This window comes from Misgurnus anguillicaudatus, chromosome 24 (assembly GCF_027580225.2).
Source record: "Misgurnus anguillicaudatus chromosome 24, ASM2758022v2, whole genome shotgun sequence".
NCBI classification, from domain to species: domain Eukaryota; kingdom Metazoa; phylum Chordata; class Actinopteri; order Cypriniformes; family Cobitidae; genus Misgurnus; species Misgurnus anguillicaudatus.
In genome coordinates, this window is record NC_073360.2 from 35,448,144 (window position 1) to 35,467,873 (window position 19,730).

General features: G+C 38.0%; 1 protein-coding gene across 1 annotated transcript; it reads right to left on the reverse strand.

Moving 5' to 3' along the window:
• Window positions 1-690: 690 nt before the first annotated feature.
• On the reverse strand, window positions 691-18,690 carry LOC129438955 (uncharacterized). The gene is made up of 17 exons (XM_073862986.1): window positions 18,575-18,690; window positions 17,960-18,051; window positions 16,758-17,055; window positions 16,533-16,634; window positions 16,373-16,436; window positions 15,889-16,164; window positions 9,868-10,021; window positions 5,285-5,731; window positions 4,275-4,727; window positions 3,917-4,174; window positions 3,688-3,837; window positions 3,347-3,592; window positions 2,653-2,910; window positions 2,277-2,576; window positions 1,872-2,141; window positions 1,691-1,774; window positions 691-1,608 (listed from the first exon to the last, which is right to left on the reverse strand). The coding sequence occupies exons 2-17, from the start codon at window positions 18,007-18,009 to the stop codon at window positions 1,542-1,544; spliced, it is 3,477 nt and encodes a 1,158-aa protein (XP_073719087.1). The 5' UTR covers window positions 18,010-18,051; window positions 18,575-18,690; the 3' UTR covers window positions 691-1,541.
• Between the last annotated feature and the right edge of the window lie 1,040 nt (window positions 18,691-19,730).

The window sequence follows — 19,730 nt, forward strand, 5'->3', positions numbered from 1 at the left end:
AAAAACAATTTATTTACCAATTATGCATGTTTGTCATCAAATCTCATAGTGTGGAAATACAGCCATTAAACTCTCGGACAATTATTACTCAATGTGCTCGTTAATAAGGCTATAATAAAATAAATATTTATATTATTCACTTTATATTTCTGCTCTTCTTAGAGCAGATATAAACTGCTGCTGGGGAAAAGTGTGCATTAAGGAGCAGAAAACTTTTATTTGTGATACCAAGGTGTTAACGATGAGTCTATGCTGCCTATCAGCCATAATAACATTATGACCCTTTTGCCACCAAAACAACCCTGACCCATCAAGGCATGGACTCCACTAGACCTTTGTATCAGAACCAGCATTCACTTTTTCAGCAAGTTCAGCTACAGTAGCTCATCTGTTGGATCGGACCACCCAGGCCAGCCTTCGCTCCCCATGTGCATCAACGAGCCTTGGGCACCTTGTCGCCGGTTCACCGCTTTTCCTTCCTTGGACCACTTTTTGAAATACTGACCACTGCAGACCGGCAACACCACACAAGAGTTGCAGTTTTGGAGATGCTCTGACCCAGTCATTTAGCCATAATTTGGCCCATGTCAAAGTCACTCAGATCCTCACATTTGCCCATTTTTCCTGCTTCTAGCATGTTTATCCTCAAAGTTGATGTGTTAGAAGATGGGCAAGATGGTAAGATGTTAATTTATTTTAAGAAAACTTATTTCAATCATGTGAAATCAGTGTCTGTAATTAAATTACAATGTACATAAATCCAACAATTCTTAATTTCATTGTAGTTAAATATTAAAACCGCTTTGGTTGGCTTCAAAACAAACCTTTTACAAAATAAACATGTCTTCATGTGTGACAGGACCTCAAAATCTTATTAAAACCCTCATAATAGTTGACATGTTTTATCCTTAAACGCTTAATGAAAAACAAAAGCAGCCTGATGTTTTCTGAGCACACATACAGATCTTACTTCATTTATAACAGTGACTCATGTGCAGTTATTCACTATGAGATCTTATTAATCTATTAAGCAATTATTCAAGTTTTGTGTGTTTATTTAATACATTTTATTATATAACATGTTAAACATATACACACTTGTAAAAATGTTTGACTTTATATATTTTCACCCCTAAAGAAGATATTTAAATAAACTTCTTTACATAATTTTCTGTATTTTGTAACTAAGATTAAAACTGAAATGTAGGCTTTACTGGATATACCAGAAAATATAACCATAACCACAAGTAAAATAAAACCACGTTTATCCTGACATAGTCCTATACAGTATATACACTACTACATACTCAACTAATGAAATCTTTGCTAAAATATTAACCAATATACAGTATTTAATCATAGCTCTATAATAAACTATACAGTTTACATCCATGTGGTTTGGTTTAAACAGAAAACAAAATTTTAAAAGATGAAGAAATGTAATTCAATAATAATAATTATACTAAACAAAGTCATGTTAGTGGTTGATTTTCTTCATTATGTTTCAAATATTACTGCATGACAAATTGAGTTGAATGTCTTCACCATATTTCAATTTGCTTGACTCTGGTAAATTGCTGTTTGTCTCTGATTCTGTTTCCAAAAAGTCTGCAAAGACAAAATGCACAACTTTTTAGCAAACACTAACCTGATAAAACACTAACATGCACACATAAACACACACACTTACCGTACTGTCTGAATATTGTCGTGAGTGGAAACAACGCTGTGTATTTTCTTTGCTAGTTCATCAGTAATATTGTTGTGACTCAGACTGAAAGCAACAATGAGATGAAAAATATTAAATATTGAGTAAATGTGATTATTTAATCTTTATAGTCTTTCTATTTGTGATGTGATGTTTAACTCACTCTAGAGTTTGAGTCTTGTGCAGGTGTGGTAAGAGTGGATTCATGTATTGATCAGTGAGTCTGCAGTGACTGAGGTCCAGTTCTGTCAATCCATCAGAATATTCCAGAAACACTGACAGCTGTTCACAAGATCTCTGATCCATCTGAGTGTGACTGAGGTCCACCTCACCTCCTAAAGCTTGAGAAAGAGACTGAACCCACCTCAAAGATTCTTTCTCTGCATCTTCAGTAATACAAGCTATAAACTGCAGCAGAAGAGCTTTACCACAGCTGAGAGATGCAAAGAAAATATATTAAACTGTTAATTGTTTAAACATTAGGATTAAATGATTGATGAATATAAATACACTGCTCCATTGAAAACAGTGTAATGAAAGTGACCTTTGTGTAAATCACTGTTCTTACCTGAGCTGAACCTGAGACAGAACTGGAAGAAGGTGTTTCACTGCCGAATCAGAGACCTCACAGTCCTCTAAAACCAACTTTACAACACTCTGAGATTTCTGAAGCACAGATGAGATTATTTTACAGTCTTTACTGGTCAGGTTGAATTTGTTTTTCTGTGTGACTGTCAGGTCTAAAATTGAGCAGGAGGAGAAATCCAGTCTGTACTGAAGAGCAGAGAGCAGAAGATTTGCTGCCTCCTGTTGGTCATCAGATGAACTGCAGCAATGAAGCAGCTTCAGTAAGAGCTGTCTGTCAACACTGAGACACACAAACACTGTTAACACAAAGATACACACTACACTATAATATTTTGTATGATGTCAGAGGTGTAAACCTGAGTTGTGTGACTCTGTTGAGTAAGGGCAGAAGTCTCTTTAGCTCCTCCTCTGGTATGGAGGTCCAGAACAGATTGAGTTTGACAGTGTTACAGTGCTGGAGAGTGAAGCACAGAGCTGAACACTGATCTGAATTCAACACTTTGTTCTTCAGGTTGATGTCATTCTCAGCTGAACTCAACAGACCGGACACAAACTGAGGAGAGCGACTCTCATAAATCTCCATAATGATGGACAGAATAAAACTGGGGGTCAACCTGTGGAGAATAAAATCACTCATAACTATTTACTAAAACATGCATAAACAAAGAATTACATGTGCAAAAATGGCGAATTGAGAAGTTAAAAAAATAATAGGCCAAACTGAAAAATACGTGGGCAGGGCTTTATCAGTACGTCACATTAACAAGAGAATCAAACATCATGTCTAATGAAACTGCTTTGGTTTAATGGAGATTAAAAAGTGAGGAGTGGTTGATTTATTGTGATTGTAAGGTTCTTCTGTTTACACACTGTTAACAGAAATTTATGTCCAAACACCTTGTACTAGTGTTTGGACATAAATAATGTGGACCCTTTAAAGCAAACACTGTATTAAAAACAGCTATTCTGAAAGCACAGTGTCAATTTATGACTTAAAAATGTAAAAAATAATTTTGAACTGAACAGGTCGATTGCTAAATGTCTACTGACCTTTTAAAATTGATTCTGTCTAACCAAGGCAGAAGATCTCTGATGTTTTCACAAGTGATTTTGTTTTTCCTAAAGTCTAACTTTAAATGTAAAGGTTGATGTTGTAGCAGATACTGAATCACTTCCCAGGTCAGTGAGCATGAAGTCAGATCTTCAGACACCTTCTTCAGAAAGCAGCGTGTCAGTTCATCATCCTGTGCTTCATACACCACTGAAACCAGCTGCTGAAGAGTCTCTTTAGACAATCTGAACACACAGACACAACCAGACTGTGTCAGATTGTGAAACCATTTGGTTTATTAAGCAAAAATTTGACTTTCAACTTTGCACATTCAACAGACCTGATAGTCTGGAGTCCCTGAAGACACAACAGAGCAGTGACAGACGCCGCATCTATTTTACATTTAGTAAGATCCAGAAATTGTACAGACAGTCGTCTCAGGAAAGAAGTTAAGCTGCTGACCATCTTCATCACCATACTGCCTTCCAGACTGTTGAAGACAAAGCAGAGTATTATGAGACTTTAATGCATATTTATCACAGAGATAATGTATTAAATGTATCTCATACCTGAGGGTCTGTAGGTGTGTTATGTGTCTGAAGAGTAATGTGACACCTTCAAGAGAGATTGCTTGTGACTTTAGAGTCAGGTTTAGTTTTGAGGATGAGAGACTCAACACTCTCCCCACACATCTGCAGGTGCTGCTGGGTAATTTTTCACTCAGAGTGACTGTAAACCCCAGAGCCTGAAGCAGAGGAGTCACCTCATCTCTATTCACTTTAGGACCAAACACTTTACACAGTGATGGGATATACTCCTCAGCATTCCTACATAATGAAAAGAATATAAGTACTTTTATTTCACAGCTGTCTAAAAAACTGATGAACTGAAACAATGCAGAGTGACATTTTTCTGTAAAACTCTTACCTCAGTTGTGAGATGTATGGCAGACACTGAATGAATCCTCTCACTTCACTCTCATCATCTGTCCAGTCTATCAGCTCTACTGGTTTCTTCTCTGTTTGGAGTTTCAGCACTTCTAGGAGGATGGAGGTCTTTCTCTCTGAGAGGTTTATGGTCCAGACTGCAGGAGATGACTGATAAATTGACTGTAATGCTGGTAGGAGACTCCTGCCTGTTTGACTTTCATAGTTCTTCACATGTGAGTACAGATCCAGCAGAAAACTACACTGATCAACTAGATACTCAAAATCATCAAAATAATCTTTATTAAAGGGGAAAGTTGTGTAGCAGCACACAGACTTTAATAGTTCAGTGTATTTTTCTTCTGTATTTGTGTCAAACTCTGATGTTGCAGTAAACAGATTCACCAGAAACTGAACAACAGATTCTCTCTTCTCATAGAAAACATGAGTAAATCTGCAGAGAGAAACCAAAACTATCACTTTAATATCCAGTAAAGGACAATATGAGATACTTCAGTTGACTCATGATTTAAAAAAATCAAATCCATAGAGCCTGGATAGCTCGGACTTCCGACAGTCACATTATGGCATTAAATAATTTTTTGGGTGGTTGTGCAGTCACGTGTTAATATTACAAAACCTTGAATTTAAGTAATGTGAAGGGAGGTTTGACCAAAAAAGTCTGTGCAGTGTGCCTTGCGTTTCCAAGCATTTAAAAAGCATTTGGTGTGACTGGCCCCTAAAAGAACTGTTATTATTGCTTTATCATGGAAGAGGCATGAAAATACATCTTTACAGACATTCTCATGAAAAACAATTACCATCCACATAGAGCTTAAGTTTGTGTTCTGACTATCATGAAAGTGCTGCTGTGCCCTGCGTGTTAGATTATATCACATCGTTGTGCTGAACGACAATGCTAAATTAGATATATATATACAAATTTAACTTCTTCACAAGATAAAAGAGCCAGGTTTGCAGATGACTATTTTACTCTTAAAACTTTCTCACCTCAGTTGTGAGATGTATGGCAGACACTGAATGAATCCTCTCACTTCACTCTCATCATCTGTCCAGTCTATCAGCTCTACTGGTTTCTTCTCTGTTTGGAGTTTCAGCACTTCTAGGAGGATGGAGGTCTTTCTCTCTGAGAGGTTTATGGTCCAGACTGCAGGAGATGACTGATAAATTGACTGTAATGCTGGTAGGACACTCCTGTCTGTTAGATTCTCATAGTTCTTCACATGTGAGTACAGATCCAGCAGAAAATCACATTGTTCAATCTGATACTCAAAATCATCATCATCTTTCTCACATGGGAAAGTTGCGTAGTTGCACACAGAGGTTAACAGTTCAGTGTATTTTTCTTCTGTGTTTGTGTCAAACTCTGATGCTGCAGTAAACAGATTCACCAGAAACTGACTAACAGATTCTCTTTTATAGAAAACATTAGTAAATCTGTGGAAAACAAAAACACAGAATTATCACTTTTATACTTGAGGAGAAATTATTAAGAATGTAGCAAGATGTTGGTTTACAAACTGTAATATTTTATTAGTCACACTAGGGGTTTGACCTTGGGAAACCAATTTCATTTAGTTTTAGTGCTGAGAAATCGGTCTAAGACCAGCCGTCATCAGGAAGTCAGCATTTTGGCAGAAGGGGCACAACATCTCGTTTTCTCCATCAGGAAACGAAGATTACATATGTAACCAAGACATTCCCCTTCTGTAACAATGTTGTGTCCATGAAGTGACACTAGGGGCACCTATGAATAATGCTGCAACGCTGAGCAAGTTGTTATGATAAAGAAAAAGCTAGCAAGCAGTGTGTGCCAGAGAACTTTGCATTGGTTAATAACTATCAAGTGCACAGGGAAAGTGAAACGTACCAGAGAGACAGGAAAAAAAGGTTCTACAAAAGCATGGCATAGGGCGCCAGTCCAACAATGGGAAGTCTCTGAGAGACATCCAGAGAACACAACTTACCACTCGTAGGTAAAAGTGTAAAATATGTCTCCACCTAAAAAAATGGAAACCAAACTTAAGGTCGGAGCTACAAAAATTGAAGTTACCTCTGCTCGGGGGTGAGGGTATAAACCCACCCAGGGAAGAACTAAGGTTTACGTTGTCACGGTAGGAAATCCAATGTTTCCTCCGTGTTGTGTTTTGTGTTTGTACTCACGTTGTCTCCATGTGCTCGTTTGATTAAGTGTTGTCACCTGTGTGCTGATTACCTCGCTCCAGCTGATCCTCATCTTCACTCTGCTACAAATACTCACTCATCTCTCTCCCTGTTGTCAGATCCTCATTTATGTTCCAGCCACTACACTTGGATTATCGTCTCTCGTCTTCGTGTGTTTGGACTAGTGTTTCGTGACGTCGTCCACGTGTGAGTGTTCTTGTCCGTTCCTGGTTTTATCCACTGGCCATCATCACACTCATCACCGACTTCACTCTTCAACATTCCTCAAACCACCTTCGATCACCATTGCCAACATCCTGGACAGTCATTTACTCCGTTGTTTCATTGTGTTTACCATCATTTACAATAAACCTTTTCTGATTGCCTGCACTTGTTTCCTCCTCTCAATTGTATCGTAACATACGTAGGGAAACGGAATGGAGAAAATAAATCAGGATCAAAAAGAACCTTGAATCAAAAAACAAATTGCGACGTCAGAAATCGCCTGTAATAAGGTCTACTTCTCCGCAAGCCGACCTAAAGAGAGAACAATACCCAGATTCACCGCTAGGGGGAATTCATAGGGATGAGATTTGTGCAACTGAACAAGTGCACAATCTAGGCCTATAGACATTGTCCAGGTTAGGTATTCGGAGCAGACACAACTCATGATGATACTGTTTGTACCCTTAAATTGTAAATTCTAGCAGTGTTAGGGGTAGCCCAACCTGCAGCTTTACAAATGTATGAAAGTGAGGCAATGTTAGCCAGTGCCCAAGAAGAAGCTACGCCCCTGGTAGAATGAGCCCATACCCCCAGCGGACAGGGCAAATTCTGGGAGATGGCATCAACAAGCCAGTGGGCTAGCCTCTGTTTGGAGACAGCCTTCACTTTCTGCTTACCTCAAAAACAGACAAAGAGCTGATCAGAAGATCTAAAACTCTGAGGACGGTCCAGGTAGGTGGGAAACGCATGTACCAGACATAAGAGAGACAGAGTTGGGTCATCACTAGGAAGGGCCCGGAGGTTCACTACCTGATCTCAAAAAGGAGTGGTAGGAACCTTGGGCACATAGCCAGGCCGGGGTCTCAATATAATGTGACAGGAGGCCGGTCCGAATTTGAGACACCCATTGGTGGCATAGAAACTTGAAGATCCCCAACTCTCTTAATAAAGGTGAGCGCGATCAGGAGGGACATATTCTGAGAGAGGGCACTGAGCTCAACTGATTTCAAGGGCTCAAAAGGGGGTCCCTGGAGTCCTTGTACTGGTAAGCCCGCAGCTCAAAAGCAAACCACAGAAAGAGTCTGTGTCGAGGGAGAATGGACACATGAAAGTATGCATCCTTCAGGTCTTTTGCCGCAAACCAATCCTGAGACTGAGCACATGTGAGAATGGGTTTCTGTGTCAACATTCTGAATGGAAGCCTTTAAAGAGCTCGATTCACAACCTTTTAGGCACAAAGAAGTTAGGAGTGTAAAACATGCTCTTTATCTCGGTAGCGGGCTGTAACAGAGTGACCTGTCCCTATGCTCGTTGGTCCGTGCAGCACACACACACACACACACACACACACACACACATGCAGTCATCCCCTGCATACCTCATCCTCTCCGTTCCTGCTGAGGCGGCGGGTGCCCACCACGCCTATAGCACGCTGATCTGGTCTTCACACACCGTATATATCCATTCCGTTTCCATCCCCAACCGTATTCACACTGGCTTTAATACACACACACATTAGCTTTGTCTTTCGTTTGATGTTTTGTCCTGTTGTTATGTCTATACTTCCTTGTTATGAGCGTTTGTTAGCGTCTGTGTTGCCGGTCTTCCGCGTTGCTTCTTCATTATCGGCTGGTCGAACCCAAGCAACACCAGCCGCCTGGATAAATAGAGCCAGATCCTCTGTGAGTGGGTGTGTCGGCGTGAAGCAGCCGGAAGCCGGCTTGTCCATTATCCTTTCTGTTGCAGGGGGGGAAATAATTAAACTAGATATTTTTATTCTGTGTTTATTATTTTTGTTTATCTTTTGTGTTTGTTATTTTGATCACCTTTTGATTTCTATAAATATTTTGTTGATACATATAAATGTATATATAATTGGGTTGTGTAAAAGTACATAACTACCTGTTTATTTGCCTCTGTTGTACATTATGGTCTCAACTAAAACGGGCAGGGCTGGGCCTAAAAGATGGTGCCCCAGAGAACGATCTGGGTCAGTTTACCTGGCTAGCGAACGTGCAAGTGTGGTGTCGTGAGAAAATCTTTGTTTGTCTTAAAGTAGTTGGCTTGTATTTACATTTATATTTTCTCTTGTTTTTTCACAGTTTTGTGTCTTCTGTTCATTTTGTACATAGTGTTGGGTCAGTATTCACCTCTTGAGCACTGTAAAATAAACATCACTTTTACACTTTAACATCTCTGCGAGTATTGCCATCATTTTTTTTTTTTTGGGGGGAAAACCCAGTTATGCCTGACAGCGAGTCTGCGAAGACCTGTGGTTTGACACGGGCACAGGCTTGATCCCAGCATTCGAAAGGAGAATGTCGATCTCATTGCGAAGAAACCTCACCTTTTCCCCTTTTCCTAGGTCCGCTTTAAAGATGGGGGGTTCTTAGTGGGTTGGCGAGACAGCATCCTGCGGTTTGATTTTCGATGTGGAGGGGGAGCCAGCCCAGCAGGGGCAGGCAGGGTCCCCGGCGCCACAGGAGGAGCAGTTTGGTGGGGAGCAGGCAGAGGACGCTTTGCGTCAGGGTCCTGGCGCTGCAAGATGCGCTTAATTGCCTCCGTCTGCTTCTTTACGCAAGGTTAAGCCAAAGGTGGAGCTGCTGGACCACCATGGGGGACATCGCTGTCAAGGAGGCAGCTGAGGTAGTCTTGCTCTTCTTGGAAGAACGAGACACGCAACCACAAAGCTGCCATGGACATATGCTCACAAAGACAACATGATTCTTCAACAAGCGTCACTTCGGCATGGGAACAACCCAAACCCCCTGCTGAAATGCAGTTCGAAAACTTTATTTTGTATGGACCTGTCTGGTCCGTCAGTTTTATCATACATCATCTTTAATGCTTTGGAAAATTATAAAGTGTTATCTTAATAATAATAACAACAACAAAATGATAAACATACCAGCTAAAACTGTAAAACAAATGGGTCAGGAATTAAGCAGTAGTGCAAAAAAAGCTCTTGGTCTTCAGCATGATGCATGATTTTTGTCCGTATTATCTCACCCAACCCAACAAATGATTTCATCAGTTCACTAAATACCACAACTCCAGACAGATCCAGTTAATCTTTTTTTTTTTTTTTGGCCCGCCACCACCCCCCCTCTTCGGAGGACAACTTTTTTTATATAAAAAGTAAATTATTTTTTTGAACTGTGTGAATTAACCTAAATTAGCCTCACCTCAGTTGTGAGATGTATGGCAGACACTGGATGAATCCTTCTTCACTCTCATCATCTGTCCAGTCTATCAGCTCTACTGGTTTCTTCTCTGTTTGGAGTTTCAGCACTTCTAGGAGGATGGAGGTCTTTCTCTTTGAGAGGTTTATGGTCCAGACTGCAGGAGATGACTGATAAATTGACTGTAATGCTGGTAGGACACTTCTGCCTGTTTGAGTCTCATATTTCTTCACACGTGAGTACAGATTCAGCAGAAAATCACATTTCTCATAATTCACAGATGACAGTAGCATGCTCATAGTTGTTTCTGTGATCTCTTTCAGACAGAGAGCATCTTGCAGACACAAATCCAGTATAAATAATCTCTTTCTTCTTTCCCGCAGTTCAGATGATTCCAGTAGATCAGGGTTTTCAACAAATCTAAACAAAATGTGAACAAGATTCTGTTAGTGATGACAGTAGAGAGACATTCAGTGCTACTATGATAGTCTGTAATGTGCTTTTGAACATCTGAAGGGTCTTTCTATGCCAAGACTAATTGATGCGCTGCTTTGTTCATGTAAGTACTACTTATCCACTACAATTATAACTTATTAACCCCTACATGTTCTAGCAAAAACTTTTAGTAAAAAGTTTTTTTATAAACCGTTAACTCTGGAGGTCACTACGAGTTTTGTTAATTTGACCTAATATCATTGTAGCTTTCATAAAATTTGGAGATTTATTTTTAATAGCAGATGTAGCTGACCCGTGCATCTCTGTTGTGTATACTCTTTATGTTGTAGCTGTGCATGAAGGTATGCACTGCAGAAACTGTCAGGGTGGCTCTCGCAATAGACTTCCACTGTTTGGTTTTAACAACATCAGTTTTATTAAATAACAGGGCCGGCCCGAGGCATAAACGAACTAAGCGGCTGCTTGGGGCCCCTTGGCCACCTGGGGGCCCCCCAATTGTTTGAATAAATGAATACGAATGAATAAATGAATAATTCAAGACAAAAAAATCTGATTTGTAGACAACTGCTGTGTGCATTGACAATTCGCGCTGGCATGCAAGTGGGCGTAACTGTAATAAATGATAAGCCATGTCACAAAAAAGTATGTATCCCTCTGGTGCCGAAAAGGGAAAGAAGAAAAGCACAGAGGAGGAGAAAAAAAGAGCAAGATAATGATTATTTACAGTATGTTTAAGTTGTGCAGCAGGAGCTAGTGGTGTGACAGATCGCAGTTGATCCGTGATCGACCCACGGTTCAGCTCGCATGCGATTTGTGGATTAATACGCAAATTTAAATAGGGAAAGTTTATCATTTTACGTGTTTCAAAGATTTGCTAATGTTAACATTTCAAGTGATTTTAAACCATTTTACCCGCAAAAAGGCGCTAACGTGAGCAGCTTTCTGGACACACATGCGGTTGAATGTGTCAGATCCAGCTCCAGTCAGAGGTGATTCTCACTATGCCTTTCAGAGAACGAACACTTGATGTTTAAACTTTAGAGATAGTTACGCTACTGTGTCTCATACTGTAGTCTATTAACATAAATTTGAGGAATAGAGCACGGAAAAACAACATAACACTTTTATTCTGCACCGTTTGTAATACGTCCTCCGTCTGTGTGTGTGTGTGTGTGTGTGTGTGTGTGTGTGTGCGGGCGAAGTGCACTCAGTAGTGCACATATGGAGAGACGCGTTTCAGAAAGCAAGCAAACATAAAATCTTTCTGTTCTTGCAGGGCACATACAAACAAAATGACCTCCACAGTACTCTTTTTCCAATTAAAACATTTGTTTATGTCTTAGGTTTTTGATTAACATGTCAATAATGTAAATCAATCAATCCAAGACAAAGAGAAAATCACTTCTGTAGCTCTAAATAATTATAGTTATAAAATAATAATAATTATTATTATATTATAATTATTATAATATTATAATAATAATTAAAAAATAATAATAATATTTAATTCATGCAATAAAGACAGTTTTATGATTCATTTGGTTTGATTTCTGTACCTAATGCTAAAGTTTTTAATAAAAAAAAATTGGTGAGGACCATTAAACTCTGCTGAAACGTAAACTACAGGCAATAAAAAGAGACATGACACACTAACAAGAAAACTAAATTCTCTTACCTCAGTTGTGAGATGTATGGCAGACACTGAATGAATCCTCTCACTTCACTCTCATCATCTGTCCAGTCTATCAGCTTTACTGGTTTCTTCTCTGTTTGGAATTTCAGCACTTCTAGGAGGATGGAGGTCTTTCTCTCTGAGAGGTTTATGATCCAGACTGCAGGAGATGACTGATAAATTGACTGTAATGCTGGTAGGACACTCCTGCCTGTTTCAGTCCCATAGTCCTTCACATGTGAGCACAGATCCAGCAGAAAATCACATTTCTTATAATTCACAGATGACAGCAGCATCTTCAAGGTTGTTTCTGTGATCTCTTTCTGACAGACAGCGTCTTGCAAGCACAATTTCAAAATAAATATTCTCTTTCTTATTTCCCATAGTTTAGATAATTCATTAGTTTTTGCAACAAATCTAAACAAGAAGGAAGCAAAATTCTGTTAGTGATGACAAACGAAACAGGAAGTGTTATTGTAGTCTGTAATGTATGCAGTATTAAAAGAGCAAAAAAGTTATGGAAAAAATGAAAATAGGCTTTTACATATGACAGAAAGACAATGATATTTATGTAATAATTTTAAAGATTTATATCTTGACTCTAAAGGGTTGTGTGAGCTTTATACTTTATTTTTTACTTTATATTATCATAGTTTACTGTATTTAACATATTCAGTTTAACATTCAGCATGAGCAATTCTGTCACAAGTGGGGTAAAATTTAATTTCAATTTAGTGGCCCACAAAACTCCAGTTGTTTTTTATCAAACAAGGGTGGGCAAACTTTTTGACCTGAGGTTTTTTAAGTTAAACTGAAGGACTGCATGATGTGCCTAATAAATAAAGCATTTTCTTTTTATTATAAAATCAACACTCAATAACTACTGTAATATTTTTATCAAATAAAATAAAAACACATCAAATACAGTTTCCTGCATCTTTACCCTTGGGACTATCAATGGTTATAAATTCAAATGTAAAAAATACCCATGTGCAATATACAGTTCGAAAAACACTTAAATGTTACAATGCTACATCGTGAACAACATGTTAAATCCTTCAACAAAGAAACCTGTTCAAATACAACACTGCATATAAACTACAAGAATAAAAACTCAAACCTTATTTCAGAGATGTATGGCAGACACTGAATGAATCCTCTCACTTCACTCTCATCATCTGTGCAGTCTATCAGCTCTACTGGTTTCTTCTCTGTTTGGAGTTTCAGCACTTCTAGGAGGATGGAGGTCTTTCTCTCTGAGAGGTTTATGGTCCAGACTGCAGGTGACTGATACATTGACTGTAATGCTGGTAGGAGACTCCAGTTTGTTTGACTCTCATAGTCCTTCACATGTGAACACAGATCCAGCAGAAAATCAGATTGAACAGCGTTAAACTGACACCCATGAAGATTTTTCTCCTCACAGGGGAAAGATGTGTGGCAGCACACAGATGTTAATAATTCAGTGTAATTTATTCCTGTATCTGCTTCACAGTCTGATGCTTCTATAAAGAGATCCATAAGGAAATGGAAGCACTTTTTAGACATACCCTTACAGTATACAGGATCAAATCTGCAAAAACACACATGAAAATATCACTTTAATGTCCAAAGCTGGATGAAATGGAGCTTTTAAAGGCCACATATTATACAAAATCCACTTTTACAGGGTGTTTACACATAAATGTCTGTTGGCAGTGTGAACACAACAATCCTACAAAATCCACCCACTCTTTTTTAATCCCCCTTAAACCAAAATAGTCTCATTAGACAGGCCACTTTGATTCTCTTGTTAATGTGATGTCACACAAACAATGCCACACCCCCACGTCCACTATCAGTGCTTATTCATGATAAATTAATGCATTTTTTTAAAAAGTCATAAAACTGGGGCCCCCTGGAATCATCTCACGGCCCTCAGTTTGAGAACCACTGGTTTAAATTAATTAAAACTATTTAAGCCTTTAGTTACTCAGTCTACCTATTAAAATATTAATATTCTCCAGCTCCAGAACAATATTTGCATCTCTGTGTTGCTCAAATGGGCTGTCAGAACTCTACATATATGTATCCAGAGGCATCATGTCTATTCAAACAGAGAGGCACGTGCCCCCTTGGATTTTTGAGCCAAGTTGATTTTGCATGTTACCTTAAAATCAATGAAGAATCTATTCATCTGCTACTTGCTTTTATACTAATTTTTTCTTCATTTTCACCTTTTTTTTATAAAGATCTTCATTCTGGATGCATGAAATATTAATTACATTAAAAAACAGACGCAACATCGCTGTGCTGTGTATCTGTGTCATGTTGCTTCTGCTACAATTTATTGGCGTAGGTAATAAACAAGGTGGGGATATGCAGCTCATTTTCATTTAAAGGTGCTCTAAGCGAATTCACGCGTTTTAGACTATAAAACTTTTTTTGTTACATACAGCAAACATCTCCTCACTATCTGCTTGCTGCCTGTCCGCTGATCAAACTGTAAAAAAACTTGATCTCTGTAGACAGCCCAGGCTCCACAAACTTTAATATAAACACAGTGGCCAAACCTAGCACCACAAAACAAAACAAAGTGTTCCAGCCAATAAACAACAAAAAGGATTTGGGGGTGGGGGTTGGGCGCGTTCATGAAAGCACGGAAAAGCTACGCTCCGTCTGTTTGAAAACAATTCAAACATCAACAAAAACTAACGTTTCGCAGATTCGCTTAGAATGCCTTTAAACACCAAAAACAACTTTTTTAGATGCACCCCTCAAAGTTTTATTTTCCATATGTAATAAATGATCTATATAATATTTTGAGCTAAAACATCACAGACCATTCTTGGTACACCCAAGACCAATATTACATCTCGTTAAAATGTTCATAATAGGTGCCCTTTAAAAAATTTCAGTAATAAAATTTAAAGTCGAGAATTCCAGACTCTCTAGCTCTGGATTTATTATAATGATTTTAATCGAGTAATTTATGCTGTTGGTGAATTACTTCCCGTTTCTTAAACCAGCATGTAGATTGTTGGTTCTACAGTAAAGTTTTAGTCTTAGTTATTCTGCGTCTATATTATTTACTGAGCAAGCAACATAAAAAAAACTAAATCTAACTTAATTAAGGTGGTATTGTTACATAAGACTCTTCCCTCAGTTGTGAGATGTATGGCAGACACTGAATGAATCCTCTCACTTCACTCTCATCATCTGTCCAGTCTATCAGCTCTACTGGTTTTATTACTCTTTGCAGTTTCAGCACTTCTAGGAGGATGGAGGTCTTTCTCTCTGAGAGGTTTATGGTCCAGACTGCAGGAGTTAGCCGGTAAATTGACTGAATCACTGAAAGGATACATCTGCCTGTTTGGGACATATAGTCCTTCACGTGTGACCACAACTCGAGCAAAAAATCTGATTGTTTCAACTGAAGCTCATCATCATAACAATTTAAAGGAAAATATCTGTAACTGCACACAGATGTTAACAGTTCAGTGTAATTTTCTCCAGACTCTGATGCAGCAGTGAACAAATTCATCAGAAACTTGATAGCTGACTTGTCTCTCTTTTGAGTTAAAATAGTGCAGTAAAAACTATGGAAGAAAAATAAAAAAATCATTATGGTTATAAATTAAAGCATTAGAGATTTTAAGCACAACAAACATGAAACAAATCTCAGTTGTGAGATGTATGGCAGACACTGAATGAATCCTCTCACTTCACTCTCATCATCTGTCCAGTCTATCAGCTCTACTGGTTTCTTCTCTGTTTGGAGTTTCAGCACTTCTAGGAGGATGGAGGTCTTTCTCTCTGAGAGGTTTATTATCCACACTAAGAGGAAATTGTGTGTAATTAAAGCAAATGAAGAGTACAATGTTACTATCAATTTCATAATTTCACGTCTATCTCACCATCCACAGGTACAGATGTTTCCTCACTAGGTTTGCTGGTGATGTCCTCATAGACAGCAGATACTCTGACACTATAGCAGGTGCTGTGAGGTACAGTTAAAGTACATTCACACTCAGATCCTTGTGTTAATACTGATGACCAGCCCTCCAGTCCTGCTTCTCTATACTCAACCATATACTGCAGAACTGGACAATCTTCATCTGCTTCAGCTTTTAACCAGGTCAGTCTGATAGTGTTTCTGTTCAGTTTAGTAACAGAGGGTCGTCCTGGCCTGGCTATAAAAGATGTTTTTAAGTTAATAATCCATTCTGTCTGAGGACAGTAATCATACTGTTGTTGTCACAAACTGCATATCTGAGCTGATATTCTGTGTCTGGTTTTAAACCAGATAACAAAAAATTTTCTTTAAAAAACAATTATTATTTTAAAAACCCTTATTGTCATGCAAAGATGATGCAGTTAAAAACATAGCATGATATTCACCTTTACATTGAACTTCGAACCCTTTACATACACGTTTTCCCTTTACGTCCCTTTCCTTCAAGGTCTACGAAGGTACAGAGAATAATTCAAATATCTTGAACATTTTCTCATAAATTCAATGTGTTCGATGTTCAAAGACCTATAAATGCTTCATAGTTACCGATTTTTGTTTAGTCACTGTTGCTGTCAATATTTCATCTTGAATTATTTTTACTGCTCTGGATATTCTGGTGGTCTTAATGTCACATGACATACTGCAGAGCTAAACAAAGAATAAAACAATGTGAAATATTTTATATTTAGACAACAGTTCACACAAGTGTAAAATGTGAGATACAAATCTGGTGGCATTTATAATATTTAATATTATAAAAAGACCAAATACCACATCTTTAGGTCTAGCATAGCAGTGATCAGCAAGAGAAGGACTAAACCCAGCCCGCTGCCGCTCTTCTATCAGTTTAGCTAAAGCAACGTTCACATACAACACAGGCCGATCTCTGAACCTCTTTCTGCACTGAGGACAAGCGTAACATTCAGCTTGAGTTGGTTTGCTCCAGTAGATCTCAATGCAGTGTTTGCAGTAACTGTGTCCACAGGGAATAGAAACTGGATTCTTGAAGACCTCTGTACACACTGAACATCTGTAATGATCCTCTGTCAGCAAATTGGCTGAAAGTGTGCTGTGGAAATCATGAATTTTAGGATGAGTAATTAGCAGTAAACCTTTGGAAGGTAAACTTTGGAGATGTCTATCAAATTTCTTTTTACCATGTTATATAATGGGTGATTTCTTTTCCTTAAAGGTGACATAGAATGGTTGAACGGAGTATTTATCCTTGTTCTGTGATGTGACATGTAGACAAAAATTTTTTTGTTTGGGTCTGTAATGCCTTAGAAGCTTCCTAAAAACCTCTCTCAGATAGCTCTATTAGGGTGGGGGATTTCAAACGAGTGGTTTTGCACCTATTTGGCTCCCCCTACTGGCTTAACTTGCAATCTCATTACTGATTGGCTGACTTTGCTGCCACTCAAAAAATGTAGCCAATTATTTTAAAGTGGAAGGGCAGTTAGATGCCTGTGATGTCATAAGCATCAGTTTTTCAGATTGGGCTGTTTTCTGGCTTACATTTCTAAAAGAGGAATTTCTATAAGACCGAGATGTTTAGCATGTTTAGCACTTTTTGGATGTTTGTGAATGTGGGTAGACTACCATTATTCAACAAAGACAAGGTAAAAATGTTTTTTCATTCTCTGTCCCCTTTAATAAAGCTATAAATCATATATGTGAAAAACTCAATTTTGACAAAAAATGTCAAATAGAATCTTATAATTCCAAGGTGGTGTATTGTTGACAACAAATGCTATGGAAAAACGGTGTCACGTTGTATAAAATGTATTTATTATATCAATACACTGCCATTGAAGAGAAACTTTACAGTACATGGTTTTATGATTAACGGTGTAAAAAAATTTACTAAGCCAGGTAAACTATTAACAACAACCTGTCTCATCACAGATGTAAATGTTTTATTCCCCATAAGAAAGATTTAAAACTACCTGCTATTGAAAATGAAATAATCTTACTGTTCACGTTCCATCTTCCCCGAGTCCTCTTCTGAGTCTTGTGTGTCCATATCCACACTAACAGTTAACACACTTAACCTAAATCCTAAAGTCTTCAGGGGTAAATCACAAACACATGCACACATAAAAACAATATTCAAGATTTAATTGCACATCATAGGTGATAATAAGATCATTTAAGTATAAATACAGTAGCAACTTTGCAGTTATGTAATGCAGTTATGTCTATACCAGGGGTTTTCCTACCTGGCTCAGGGAATCCAAGGGGTTTCCCAGAAAGGTTCACTTGAAAATCCACAGAAAAAGAAAACATTGTAAGTCTACTCTTACTGTGTAGGCAATCATTTAATTGTATAAACAATTTAGTCTCTGTATAATATCACAATTACTATATTTCTAACTTAATGATTCCATCTTAAATGTTTCTTTATACAAAATATGGATTTATGTAAAGGGGACTCTCAAAGGATCATCTCTGCCATCATAAGGTTTGAAAACCCCTGGTCTAAATACTGTACATACTATCCACTGTTTTGACATAAATACCCACAACATAATTAAAAGTAAACACGACGAGTCATAACTTTTCCGAGCCATAACATAACGTTTACATACCTGTTCTCGATCCACGCGTAAAGTATTGGACTTGGATAAATATACTTGCAATGTAAAATACAACGTAAAACATTTTAATAGGTCCTCTACAATTTTAATGTACAAACGACATGACAACTGAACACGTTTAAAAATGAAACTCGTCCTCAACATTATTTACCTCAACATTATACTTTCGCTTTCGTTTTGTGTCTTGTTGCGTAGCACCGCATCACAATGTAGTTTTCCTACAGTTTTGTCGTCTGGTGAATGATCCTCAAAACTAAATCCATAAAGTAAAGCCGATTATAAAGCATTTTTAACGTTTTCTCTGTCGGTGAAGAAGCTCTTCGGCTAGGTTGTGTACGAAATAGCACCAAACACATTCACTCCCTAGATTGCTATAATATAGTCCACTTGACTGACTGAATGAATGGAAACAAGTGAGTGAATTAGGACACGGGTGCCCTCAATTCTTATTTGCACATCGTCATGGAGCAAAAACAGAGGAGCAGCATGCATGTCATATCCTCACTCTCAGTATAAAGATCATTCTTTATTATTAAATATCAAGTGCATTAAAACATTAAACAATAAAAATAAAGTTAAACACACACTTAAGTTAGAGTTCATAGCCCCACTACATGAAAATTAAAACATTTAAATGCTATAAATTAATAATATTTGTCTAAAAATGAATATTAAACTTTACAATAACTTATGACTACTAATATTTATGTAGCCTATAGTCCTAGATAATCCCTATCCGGGAAACCACCCCCTAACGTTTAATCTGGTTCATGTCAGGTAAATTTGGAGGCCAAGGGATTAACAGAAATTCACCATCATGATCTTTGAACCTTGACGATTCAGCAGTGTGGCATGGCGTATTATCCTGTTGGACCAGCAGAGAACACATAATGTACAAAAGTCTCTACTGTGAATAATGCGCAAAATGCCCCAAGCATCAATGAGCTGCAGATGAAACGCAGCGCGACGCCGATTTGGCATTTTTCCTCAAAATGCACGCCAGTAATGTTTTTAGTAAGGCATGCTTGTTAAAACTAGTTATATTTCCTAATTAAACTAAGGCCTAGTCCTGATTTAAGCTAATCCCTGTCCACGAAACTACCCCTTATTGTTACTGTTTAATCTTACACTGTTTTTCTTATTCAAT